Genomic DNA, 11,866 nt, shown 5'->3' with positions numbered 1-11,866 from the left:
TTTGATCTTCTCATTCCGGCACCAGAAAAGTGATCCCCAACACGAGACCTACGATTTGAGGTGAGCAAAGGCTATACTTCTTAAACGTTCACAAAACCCCAAGTGAAACCCTTGATTTGGATAGAGTTCCTTGAGATCTTGTTAATTCCACTTGAGATGATGAATCTAAGGTTTAATAGATGGTCTATGTGTTCATTTTGAATGTTTAAAGAATTGTTTACAAGATTTGAGAAGCATTGGTGATTTCTTGAGTTAAGAGGTGATTTTGGGGTTTTGGAAGAGTTCTTGAGCAAAGAAGGTAAGATTGTTTTTCAATCCTTAAATCTAACTTAGATCTAGGTTAGAATCATCTTATAAGACCTTAAATGTGTGAAAAATATGATCGGAATAGTCCCATTTGGTTTTTCCAAGGTTGAAAAATGTTTTAAAGGTGAAAGCCAATTTTTGCCCCCACAGGTGAGCGAAGACCAGCAGGCGAAGCCGCCCGCCTGTTGGGGCAGCACCTTAATTCCAACAGGCAGGTGAAGACCGACGGGTGAACCTGCATTCTTGAGGGGGACCGCCGATTGAACCGATGGGCTATCTGGCCCGCCTGTTGGACCGGCGAGCGATGACAAGTAGGCTGTCTGGCCCACCAATCAGATTTTTGAGCCTGAATGGGCCCAAAACAGGCAAAAAACCTTCTTTTATGATTTTAAACATGATTTAAACATCAAACATCGTTAGTTTTGACCCCAAGGTGGTGAAATACTAACCTCATTCATTTATGACATATTCCACTAGAATTTACATTTCTCACGCCGGCTCTCACTCGTACTGAACGTGAGCTTTTGTACCCAACAAGTAAGTGGGGAGAGGACATTTGACTTTATTTTAAGCTTTTTTTTACATCATTAAATTATATCTAGACTAGCCATGTCATCATGTAAATTATATGTCGATTAGTTATCCTCGTATGCCATTCGCATGCATTGCTTGTGCATTCTAAACAAATGATTATGATATGTGTGTTGTGCTTTACATTCTAAATGTCAAATGATTGATGTGCTTATGTGATAAATGGTTAGATTACTGTGCATGTTGCATTATTAGACTAGACGTCGTAGTCGGTTTGGAAACGAGTGCATTAATTGGTGGCCCGTGGTATAGGACGCGGTGGCATTATACAAACATACTTTGTCATATAGGAGCATGTGGTTCAGGATTATCATTCCCTGTGCTACGACCCTTCCCAACAGGGGTTGAGGTGTTGGGTTATCAAATGGGGGGAAGCAGTGGTCGCGGTTGTCGGGTCACTGTGGCGGTTAAACATATGCCCGACGGGTCATCAGGACAGTCGGCAACCTTAGTGGTATATTCAAGAGGATCAATCGTACTGCTTTTAAATTACCGAGGTCGGCACCTTTACATTTCTGTCATTTACTTTTATGTTGAGAGTCGGTAGTCGGCATGCTTTACTTTTCTGAGTACTCACGGTGGGCCTTCTCCGACAACCCTATGAGCGTATCGTGGGATGGAATTTGTGACTCATACCCAGGGCATATGCGCACTGTGGTTGTGAGTAGCACATAACTTAAGACTTAGTAATGTTGTTTAGGTAGATAAGATTTAAAATGAATTGCATAGCATATAGTGCATATGGATGTGAATGTTTGTGTGGTCTTTCTTTTCACCTACTGAGCCAGTGAACTCATCCCACGTGCACACCTCTTTTAGATGATTTTACAGGTCGCCCACCTGAAGTTCAGGAGTCGGGCCCCACAGTTGAGTTTCTTGTTGAGGATTGGTGGGTCCCTGAGGAGTATGAGCACAGTGCTAATTGCATGTGGGAGGGCTGTGCTGCAGGACCACAGTAATGACACCGTACAGGATTTTGTGTTTTGATTTTGGTGACCTCCCCTTTTGTGTACTTGATATGTAAATTGTTATTCTTTTTGTGTAAATATCATGCCTGCGGGCCCACATGTACTTAGCTATATATTACAATTTGGGTATCAAGTATATTGGGGATATTTTACAGGTAATTTAAGTCTTCCGTTGAACTTTTGAACATTTATCTTAGATGTGGATATGCTGTGGTGGGGTACTGTATCAGATGATCCTGGAAGGTTTGGGTTAACCAGAGTTAACTTGGTCACCGGTCCGGTTCTGTATGAACGGGGTGTGACAAATACTGCTTTGATATGGGACATTGACATGATATGAAGAAGCAACTATATTGATATCGACTAACACTAATACTAAACCAATACGGGGCACTAGCACAACACTAATATTGCTATGGTCATTGTCATAATGCCATGGTGGCAATTTGGCAATAAAGGCACCATGGTGATAGTGTCATGACAACAATTTGACCATATGGTACCATGAAAATATGACAATTTAACGATTTGGCCAGTTGAAAATATGGCACCATATAGTGGCGTTTTGGCAATATGTGTCGTAACAATATGTCGATTTGAATGGGGATTATAAGCCTTTTTCGATATGCCGATATGGATTGATACTAGTCACGGTATCTGGTTGTGGGGAGCAAGATAAAAATAAAAATTTTAAAAACTTAAGTGGCCTGTTCTCAGTTTGTGAGAGAGGGAGAGGGAAGATGGTTGAATGAATAAAACATGAGTTGTTATTTCTATGAACATTAGGTAGCTCAATTGTACTTTAGCCTAAATGAATTGATAAGGACAGAAGGAGGTGGGATGATTGTACGAAGTATCTGACGACTTTCCTTACATGCATCCGGTTAGTAGCATACAAGGATTCAGTCCAATTCTGATCAATATCGGTTGAGATCGATCCAAGTTTTAAATCTTTGGAACCAGGGACATATAGTAAGTGAAATCAAGTTCGAATATTTTTCATATTTTCGGTCTGGGAATACCTAGACGTTAATTTTTGTGTATTTTTTCTACTTTTATTTCTTAATATAATCTGATCTTTTAGCGAGAAAAAAAATTTATATCATTCATCATTGGAGATAATACAAAAAGGCCGGAAGCTCCTAGTTAAGTTAGCCATTGATGATCCTAAAGCTGGCCACAATCATAATGGGTGTGGTTTGGAACAATAATGAAGAAGATGAAAACAAGAATGAAACTCACCAACTTGGTAATTGGTGATGTGGTTTGCAGTAGTGTACCAATGAGATAAGTCTGTGTAGACAACCTCAGAATCCTCATCTTTCTCTCTTTCACATTTAGATCAATTGCTTTCTCAATCCTCTTAGACATTTCTTTTTCTTTTTCTTCTTCTTGTTACTTTCAATCCAAGTTGTTCTTGTTACTTCTCTCTGAATCCAAGACAGCTACCATCTCTTGTGCAAAGCATCTCCCAAGCACAACTGCATCCTCTAGTGCTGCAGTACCACCTTGTCCGACGAATGGTCCCATGACGTGCATCGCATCTCCGGCCACTGTGACAGTTCCTTTCCTAAAGTTCTCTCGGCGCCTCAAGCTAAAGAGTGATACCGAGTCAAGGTCACAATTCTTTATTAAATCTGGGATTTCTGCTGGAAAATCCTTGATTAATTCCATAGTTGAATCTCTAAGGACTTTGGTTCTTTCGAAACCACTGTATCTGTTTAGAAATTCATCATTGTATAAACAAATATTAGAGGATGAACAAGTTAGACATTAAGGCATTTATATCTTTTGTCAAAATAGATTTAAATATGTAAGGAAAAAGTATTCCTATTCTACACCCTTTTAAGGTGTCAAATAATTTGTAATCTTCTTTTTTTGTTTAACATGACACAAATTATTTTTTTCCAATAAAGATAATAATATCATTTTACATGTGTGCTCAAACAATGTGCCTAACAATAACATCATTTGATTTTCTTTTTTGATAAACAATGACATCATCTCATAATGAAATAATGATATATCCAAATAAATAAATAAAAGAAAAAATGATATGTCATTTTTACATTGTTTTTGAAAACCCTTTTATATTCCTCCCTTAAAAACCTTTTGAGAATAAGCCTTATCCCAATCTTGCCTCAAAAATATTTGTTTACAAGCAAGACTGAGATATTTAAGTGAGGCTAGCTGGTTGGTTTTACTCCCTTAGTTCAAGAGGCGATTTTTACGCTTAGAAAAAAGGGAAAAAAAAAGGAAATTTAAATATGGATGCATATCTATTCTCTAGGCTTGCAACCTTCTGATTTGAAAGCCATAGTCAGTTCCTATTGTGAAATCCATCGATTTAGTTGGGTTTAAAAGCAAGTGCTGATTGTAAACCACCACAAGGGACAATCAAAAGATTCAAAGTTCTAAATACACTTATAAAGGTGTCATTCGACCCACAACATAAATCATTAACTATTGTAGGTAGTGCAAGCTAGGAACATAAAAGGGTTTATGTGAAAAAGACTTTCAAATGTATTACCATATGTCCTTTTTTAGGCAAGTAAAGGCTGCTAGTCTAGTGTTACCCATGTCTAGATACAGTTGGGCATGAAAATACCTAGTGCACTAGGGGCAACAAGGTCTTTTCACACCTAGCTTTGTATGGGCATAAGGAATGCTAGACTGCTAGGGTTCATTTCTCATTTTTTTTTTCTTAATAATTGGAAAGAAGATCATTACTTGATCACGTGCCCCTATGCCTTAACACAGGCCAAGAGTGCCAAAAAGACTACCCTACCCTCTAGTTGGATGCTTGTACACCTCCCCAAGGGTCCTTGCGCTTGTGCAATGGCCATTCGACCAGGTAAATATCCCCAGCCCTTAAATTTTTTATACAAGATTGTTAGTTTCTTCCCAGCATGTACAAACCATAAATAGTAACACAAACTTTTTGTTAAACTAATACCTTGAGGAGTCCTTGGTCGAGCCACAAACCAATAAACCAGCTTTTCGTCGATCGGTAATCTTCCAGCCATCATATGGTCTCCCCTTATTCGAACGAATTCATTGCCAAAACCATGGCCGTTTGGGTAAGTTGTGAAACCTACTACTCCACACAGATTAAAACGCCTTGTGGGTTTCCACTCTAACCAATCCCCCACCACTGAGTGTACACCATGACATCCTATCACTACCTGTACATGAAAATTAATGTGAATCATATAATCCAAAGAAATATAAGATAGAGATATGAATACATAGAATTAATTTTTTACCTTAGCCTTGATGACAGTCCCATCTTGCAGATGAAGAATGGTATGGGAAGTAATTATAGGATGAGATTCCAATTTCACTATTTTACATCCGAAACGTATCGTTCCAACAGGCAAATTCTCAGCCATGATTTCTATGAGATCACTCTTTCTCAGGCACCGAAGTTCTCCATCCCTGAATGATTCCTCTTTGTGTGTACCATTATTGAGGATAATATCACGAGCCCTATAAAGGTATGTATATAATTAAAGAGAGGGTTCTCTAAAAGACAATGTAGCTCTTGCACAATCATGGATGCCAATAGAAGCACAAATAGGGGCAAAATTTTCGACCATTCATCCGTTATTCAAAGGATTTAAAAAAAAAAAAAAAGGGCATAGCTTTGGGGCGGAGGAGATGGGCAACTCGAAGCTGATCAAGGGCACGCCATCCATTGGGCCCGATTCCGATTCCTGCTCCTTCTGTCCTTAGAGACGCAGCCTTCTCTATCACTATACTCCTAATCCCCTTCCTAATTAATCATTTCCATTATCATTAATCAATAATCATTATCCCTACTTCTATCATCCATTCATATTTAAGATAATTAATCCAACATAATTAATACTAATAAGCAGAGAAAAGACCAATTACAGAGAGAGAGAAATGTCAGAGACATTGCAAGTGTGTGTTTTACTTAGTCCTCAAACGCTTAAAACTTATGGGGTGGATGAGGTTGCAGTCTTCTTATTCATATATGAATAAAGATGGCACTGCTGCTTGTCTTATCTTCTTCTCTTATCTCTTTTTCTTTTTATTCTTTTATATCGAATTTATATAGCCGGCTCCATTTGGTAAGAATAAGATTACATTTTTTGTTTTATTGTACGTCACTTCTGTTTTTTTTTTTCTAACGTTTGATCGTGATAATCCGCCGACTTTAAAGAATCTAGGAAAATATATTTTGATTCAAATGGGCAGAAATTGAGACTAGTACTAACTAATTCTAAGGTCAATTGGAATTGGAATTGGGTTTATTATACTTTACAAATTATAATAGGAATAGGTCTTTTGGTTTGGTTCTCTATTTATTTTATTTTATCTTTGCATTTGAATTTTGAAACGAATTGAGTGCATTAAGTTTGATATTATTTTGTGTCTCTAATTGATTCTTGTCTTCTCTTCATTTTGTTTGTCATCTTATATTATTTTAGTAGTAGAGGGTGCATTGTCCCCTCAGCTCATGTGGGTTTATTTGGATTTAAATTTTAAACAATGACTTGTGAGAAGCAATAAGATTTCTATCTTAAAGGGTTGAATCGTTTCGGACTTTTGACTTCATATTGAATCCTATAGCTGGCCTTGTAGCTTTAGGTGCGTAAGTGGGACCGAGGATATGCTATCAATTGTTAACATTTGGGCTCCCAACCCTTATGCTCATGTTTAGTGTAATAATAAATTAGATCATATTTGAAGTAATGAAGCTCTTTCTAATTTGTTCTTTTAACGAGTATGTTTTCAATCTGCAATTTAATTATCCTTTTCTAAATTATTATAACTAGCATAATTTAGACATTTGGCTTAGGATTTTCACATGTGATACATAGATATGTAATTTAAGCTTTTAGTGACCTATATTTTAGTTAGTAAAGTACAAACAAACAACAGTCAAACAGAAAGAAACCAACCTTCGGGCTAGGTAGATTGGGTGCCTAACACCTTCCCAATCTGTCACTTGAAACTTTCTCAGAACCTTGATATAATTCAATCTTATCCATTGAGTCATTAATTTCTTCCCCCCTAGTTGGACAAAATATTTATGGGTTTCTAGGTAGCAACTCCCTTTTATTTATACTGTGTATTTTTTTCTCTTGGCATTTGAGGATTGGGGTACCTGCTTTATTTTTAAGGTCCAACACTAGTGTGTATTCACGCTATCATGATTCAATACCTTTCCTCCTTGCATTGGGATGAGATAGGTAAAGGAAGGTCCATTGTACCTGCATTGGGATGAGATAGGTAAAGGAAGATCCATTGTACGTACAATATGATTGGTCAATATTGATCCATTTATCAATAAGGTCTCTTATCGCGATACCATTATCGAGATCTCTCCAAAAGAAAATGTTAGCCTCCATCATAGAAGTAGATTTCAACCCTAATAGAAGCTTCTCCGCCAAATGGATAGAAAATAGATCTATCGAAAAAGTTTGCACCACCAATAATCCCTTTTCGAAGAAAAAGATATCTTGACAACTTATCGAACAAAGCACAAGGGAAGGGAGGATTTTAAAAGTGACAAGATCCAAGAATTGTTAGATAAAAATTGAAGACCATAATGGAGGAATTATCATAGGGTTGGGGGCAGAAATATAATATGATGGGAGAGAAGGTAACCAGGGATCATGCCCACAAAAAACAGAACATCCTATACCAATTTTACAAATTACAATTTTTTTCAATGAAAGTAATATCAAAGCAATGTTGTTCCAAATCCAAGACCCATTCTTTTTCAACACTTTATTATCAAAAGTAAAAATCCTTTTAAAATATTTAGCCCGAAGTACCTATATCCAAATGGAATTAGGAGAGGCAATGAGTCTCCAACCAAGTTTAAGGAACATGGTGTTGTTTTGGATGGATGAATCTTGTAATCCCAGACCACCCTCGGATTATTTTTTTTCTTTTTTCTTTTTACATCAATTTATGTATCAGGTGGAGGGGGAGGGATTGGGGCCACGGTAATGGGATCGGATTGGTCAGAAATCAGGATTACTCGGATCGGATTGATATCGATTGAGACCGATCCCCGATCTTGACCAATCTAATACCGATCCACTAGCAAAGTATAAAGGTAAAATGATCTAAAAATATCATTTTTTTTATATAAAAAACAAAATGGTAAATCCATCCGATCTAGATTGATTTGGAGTTTCAAAATCATGATAAGGGCACCTTAAGGCGTAGTGGTTGTTTAGTGCATTACACGGGCAATTATTGGGCCTTGTTTAGGTCTGCGGTGTGAGAGCTTAGGCCAAAAATTGAAGAATGAGAGAAAAGTCCTTCCTCTTCAATCTCAAAGATTCGGCCATTGGAGAAGGTGTAATCTTGATGATCACATTCGAATACTGCATTCATTTGGAGGAACACACGAATATTGTGTTTTATATAACATATGCATTCCTTTCTAAGATTTTTATGTGATGTGCTCATTGAGATCCTCATTCCTACACTTTTTGTATAAGATATCGTATTGAATCACTTTTGCTGCTACCTTCAAAGTATGCATGACTAACACATTCCTCGACTAGCAACCTGAGATGAAACCAATCCTTGGTTGAACTAGTTTAGAATAGAGTCAAAGTTTATTTTATGTGTGGCTTTTAGACCTCGATCTAGGTGGCAACTTTTTATCATTGAAACCTTAATTAGACCTCCTCTTTCGGGGTTTGAAACTTGTTTGTTCTCATACATGTCAAGAATAATATAGTCCCACATTGGTATGTGTATACCAATGTAAAGTGGTATATATTAATCAATTAGTGCATAGGCTTTGTTTGGTTGCAAGAGAATGCAAATTTTTGATGTAAAGTGGAATATTTTTCCTAGGAAAAATAAATTTAGATGTTTGATTGCAAGGGAAACATAATTTACATGTAAAAAAATTTCACTTATACAATAAAACTTCCCTTTTTATTTCCCCACCCCCACCAAAATACGAAGAAAAAGAAAAACCCGACTCTCACGATCTCTCCCTCTCACTCTCGCAACTCTCACCTTGCGAGCAGAGTGAGGCGATCTCTCTCTCTCTCTCTCTCTCTCTCTCACGCGACTCTCATCCTGCTATCCTGCCCTAGCAGGATGAGACGATCTCTCTCTCACGCGACTCTCATTCTGCTCCTAGCTTTCCTTCTCAACAAGATGCTGCGTTTGGTTTACTTATAACTAAGATGTTGGTTCTCTTCCTCAGGAGAAGAATTTGGAATCTCTAATCCTCAGGTTTGATTTCTTCTTCACTTATGTTCATTCTCTTTTTCATTTTGTAACTAAGCTGTGTATTTTTGCTACACATTGGTATGTGAGTATTGGTCTTGCTCGTCAAGTGTTTGATGAAATATTTCATAGAGATTTGGCATTATGTACATGGACTGATATGATAGTGGACTCTACCTGCAACCATCTCTCATAAAATATCAGACCAAACTAAGCAGATTTCTCAGCAGAAACATCCGACCCACCTTCACTGCTCTGTGATCCAAACCTTGTTCCATACCCAAGCTCCATTGTTGGATTTCCTAACAAATTTGTTTCAATACCTCCTATAAGCTGCCCGTCAATAAAGGAGATTACTAATTCAAGCCTGACATCTGGAAATTGGCCATCACCCAATTCTGAAAGATGCTCTTCAACACCCAGAAAAGGAAGGGGATCCCAACAGCAAGTGGGGGAGATATTTCTTTCCCTGTTAGGACTGTTGGAACGTCCTTGTTCATTGGAAACTATAGCCTCCAATCGCCCACCATCGTTGTCTTACTTCATCTTTTTTCTAGTTCTGAATATCACTCTTATCAGGTGCTATCTATCCTCACATCTTCTTCTTATTCTTCCTGAATATCTACAGTTTCCTTCTCAATTTTTTTTTCTCCTTCTGAGTTTATCAAATTTTTAAACCAAGTAGTTGATTGCTAATTCTGAGTTTAAACATCAGATCTGACATCTTTATCCTATTGCTATCATTATAGATCTTTTGATCCTTAGATTCTACAGAGATTCCTTACTCTTGCGTCTTGATTTCAGCTTACTTACAAAGCAACCTGGGTTTCATCAATTTACCTGCCTTTGTTTTCCAAGATTCTTATTTCAATTGATAGGCCTGTTAAATCCATTACACTAGACCAGATTGGTACTTGATCTTACCCTTAGGTTATGAGATATAGAAAATCTCTCAAATTACTTTAGTTCAGGTCATATGAACTATTCTTAGATTTCATTTCTAAGCAGGTTCAGCATTGAACCCAAAAGCATCTCATTTCTCTCATGCCAAGTGCTCCATTGAAGCAGCAGGCAGGATGAGAAAATCCTTTTGCCTCTTCTAGTAAATATATATATAGCATCTTCAATTTTTTTAAATTTTACATCTATTTTACATCCATTTTACATCCAACCAAACTACTTTGGAAAATGAATTTCACTTCACTTCTATTGCAACCAAATGACTCAAAAGGGAAAAACAATTTCCTTCACTTCCCTTCCCTTTCCAAGGAGCTGAGCCGGACTCGAACTTATTTTAGGTTGGAGCCTCCAAAAAAGTCCCAGGACTTGTTAAGAATTTTAATTTTAATAGAAAAGAAAAAAAGAATTAATAACACTCAGGAAAAGGATATACAGAACTCAATAGACTCCTTGGATATTAAAACTCAATCCATCTTTAGACTACTCTGCAGATACAATCGACTAAACAAAACTTTTCAAGATACAATACCATTTATTATTAGAGCCAATACAAAAAGGCTGAGGAAGCTCCTAATTAAGCTAGCTAGCTATTGATGCATGATCTTAAAGCCGGCCACAATCATAACTGGTGTGGTTTGAAAAAGTGATGAAGACGATGAGAACAAGAATGAAACTCACCAACTTGATGATTGGCGATGTGGTCTGCAATAGTGTACCAATGAGATAAGTCTGTGTAGACAACCTCAGAATCCTCATCTTCCTCTCTTTAACATATCGATCAATTGCTTTCTCAATCCTCTTAGACATTTCCATTTCTTCTTTTTGTTCCTTCCAATCCAAGTTGTTCTTTTTACTTCTCTCTGATTCCAAGCCAGCTACCATCTCTTGTGCAAAGCATCTCCCAAGCACAACTGCATCCTCTAGTGCTGCAGAACCACCTTGTCCGACGAATGGTCCCATAACGTGCATCGCATCTCCTGCAACTGTGACTGTTCCTTTCCTAAAGCTTTCTAGTATCATGTCCCATGGTGCTCGGTGCCTCAAGCTAAAGAGTAATATTGAGTCAAGGTCACAATTCTGTATTACTTCTGGGATTTCTGCTGGAAAATCCTTGATTAATTCCATAGTTGAATCTCTAAGGAGCTTTGGTTCTTTTGAAACCATTGTATCTGATTGGAAATTCATCATTATATCAACAAATATTAGAGGATGACCTAAGTTATAAATCAAAGGCATTTATCTCTCTTATCAAAATATATTCAAAGATGTCCCTAGCCAACATCCCCACTCAAGGTGTCAAAGAATTTGCGCTTTTGGTTTTACACAATTTTATTCTAATTAAAATAATAATGTAATTCTTCTAACTTATTTTTGAAAACCATTTTATATCTTATCTTAAAAACCTTTTGAGAATAAGATTTGGCTCCAATCCTCAATCTTTGATGTTTGAAAGACAAGAAACCACAAGTGGCAATTAAAAAGTGTCAAGTTCTAAATACCTTTGTAAAGGTGTTATTTAGACACAATATAAATCTTTAATGCTTGTAGGGGTTACCAGACTGATCTTTGGATGTAGCTTCACTGATCCAAGGTGTTGTGTGTTAATAATTGTCTCTAGTTTCAGTCTCTCCACAATTGATCTGTTATACGAATTAAGTGTGGTTGTATGTAACTAGGGTTTATCCTTGGGCTTTTAATGATAAACAAAAAAAGTTTGACGGGTTCCTCGTTAGCAAAAAGTAAATAAAAAGATTTATGTGAGAAAGAGATCAAATATTTTACCTTTTTTTTTGGGGGGGGGGGGG

At 37.1% G+C, this 11,866-nt stretch overlaps 2 protein-coding genes and 1 long non-coding RNA gene across 3 annotated transcripts in view; 1 reads left to right on the top strand and 2 right to left on the bottom strand.

The window, feature by feature from the left end:
* Positions 1-3,266: 3,266 nt before the first annotated feature.
* LOC122057994 (monooxygenase 1-like) lies at positions 3,267-5,257 on the bottom strand. The gene is made up of 3 exons (XM_042620368.1): positions 5,132-5,257; positions 4,752-5,050; positions 3,267-3,582 (listed from the first exon to the last, which is right to left on the bottom strand). The coding sequence occupies exons 1-3, from the start codon at positions 5,255-5,257 to the stop codon at positions 3,267-3,269; spliced, it is 741 nt and encodes a 246-aa protein (XP_042476302.1).
* A 3,627-nt stretch (positions 5,258-8,884) lies between these two features.
* Positions 8,885-11,866, top strand: part of LOC122057523 — a 7,242-nt gene continuing 4,260 nt past the window's right edge. Inside the window, exon 1 of the long non-coding RNA XR_006133548.1 lies at positions 8,885-9,107. This is a non-coding gene — a long non-coding RNA (uncharacterized LOC122057523). The remainder of the gene's footprint in view (positions 9,108-11,866) is intronic.
* Positions 10,492-11,866, bottom strand: part of LOC122057522 (monooxygenase 1-like) — a 3,022-nt gene continuing 1,647 nt past the window's right edge. The window contains exon 5 of the mRNA XM_042619647.1: positions 10,492-11,230. Coding sequence (XP_042475581.1) covers positions 10,665-11,230 — 566 coding nt within the window. The 3' untranslated portion in view covers positions 10,492-10,664. The remainder of the gene's footprint in view (positions 11,231-11,866) is intronic.

The sequence above is a fragment of the Macadamia integrifolia genome, chromosome 12 (assembly GCF_013358625.1).
Source record: "Macadamia integrifolia cultivar HAES 741 chromosome 12, SCU_Mint_v3, whole genome shotgun sequence".
NCBI classification, from domain to species: domain Eukaryota; kingdom Viridiplantae; phylum Streptophyta; class Magnoliopsida; order Proteales; family Proteaceae; genus Macadamia; species Macadamia integrifolia.
This window is presented reverse-complemented; position numbering and strand designations above follow the sequence as displayed.

Coding starts and splice junctions, on each gene's coding strand:
- LOC122057994 (XM_042620368.1), bottom strand. CDS start 5,257: ATGGCTGAGAATTTGCCTGTTGGAACGATACGTTTCGGATGTAAAATA. Junction 5,051..5,131: donor GGACTGTCATCAAGGCTAAG/GTAAAAAATTAA, acceptor TTTCATGTACAG/GTAGTGATAGGATGTCATGG. Junction 3,583..4,751: donor GGGAAGAAACTAACAATCTT/GTATAAAAAATT, acceptor ATTTCTAAACAG/ATACAGTGGTTTCGAAAGAA.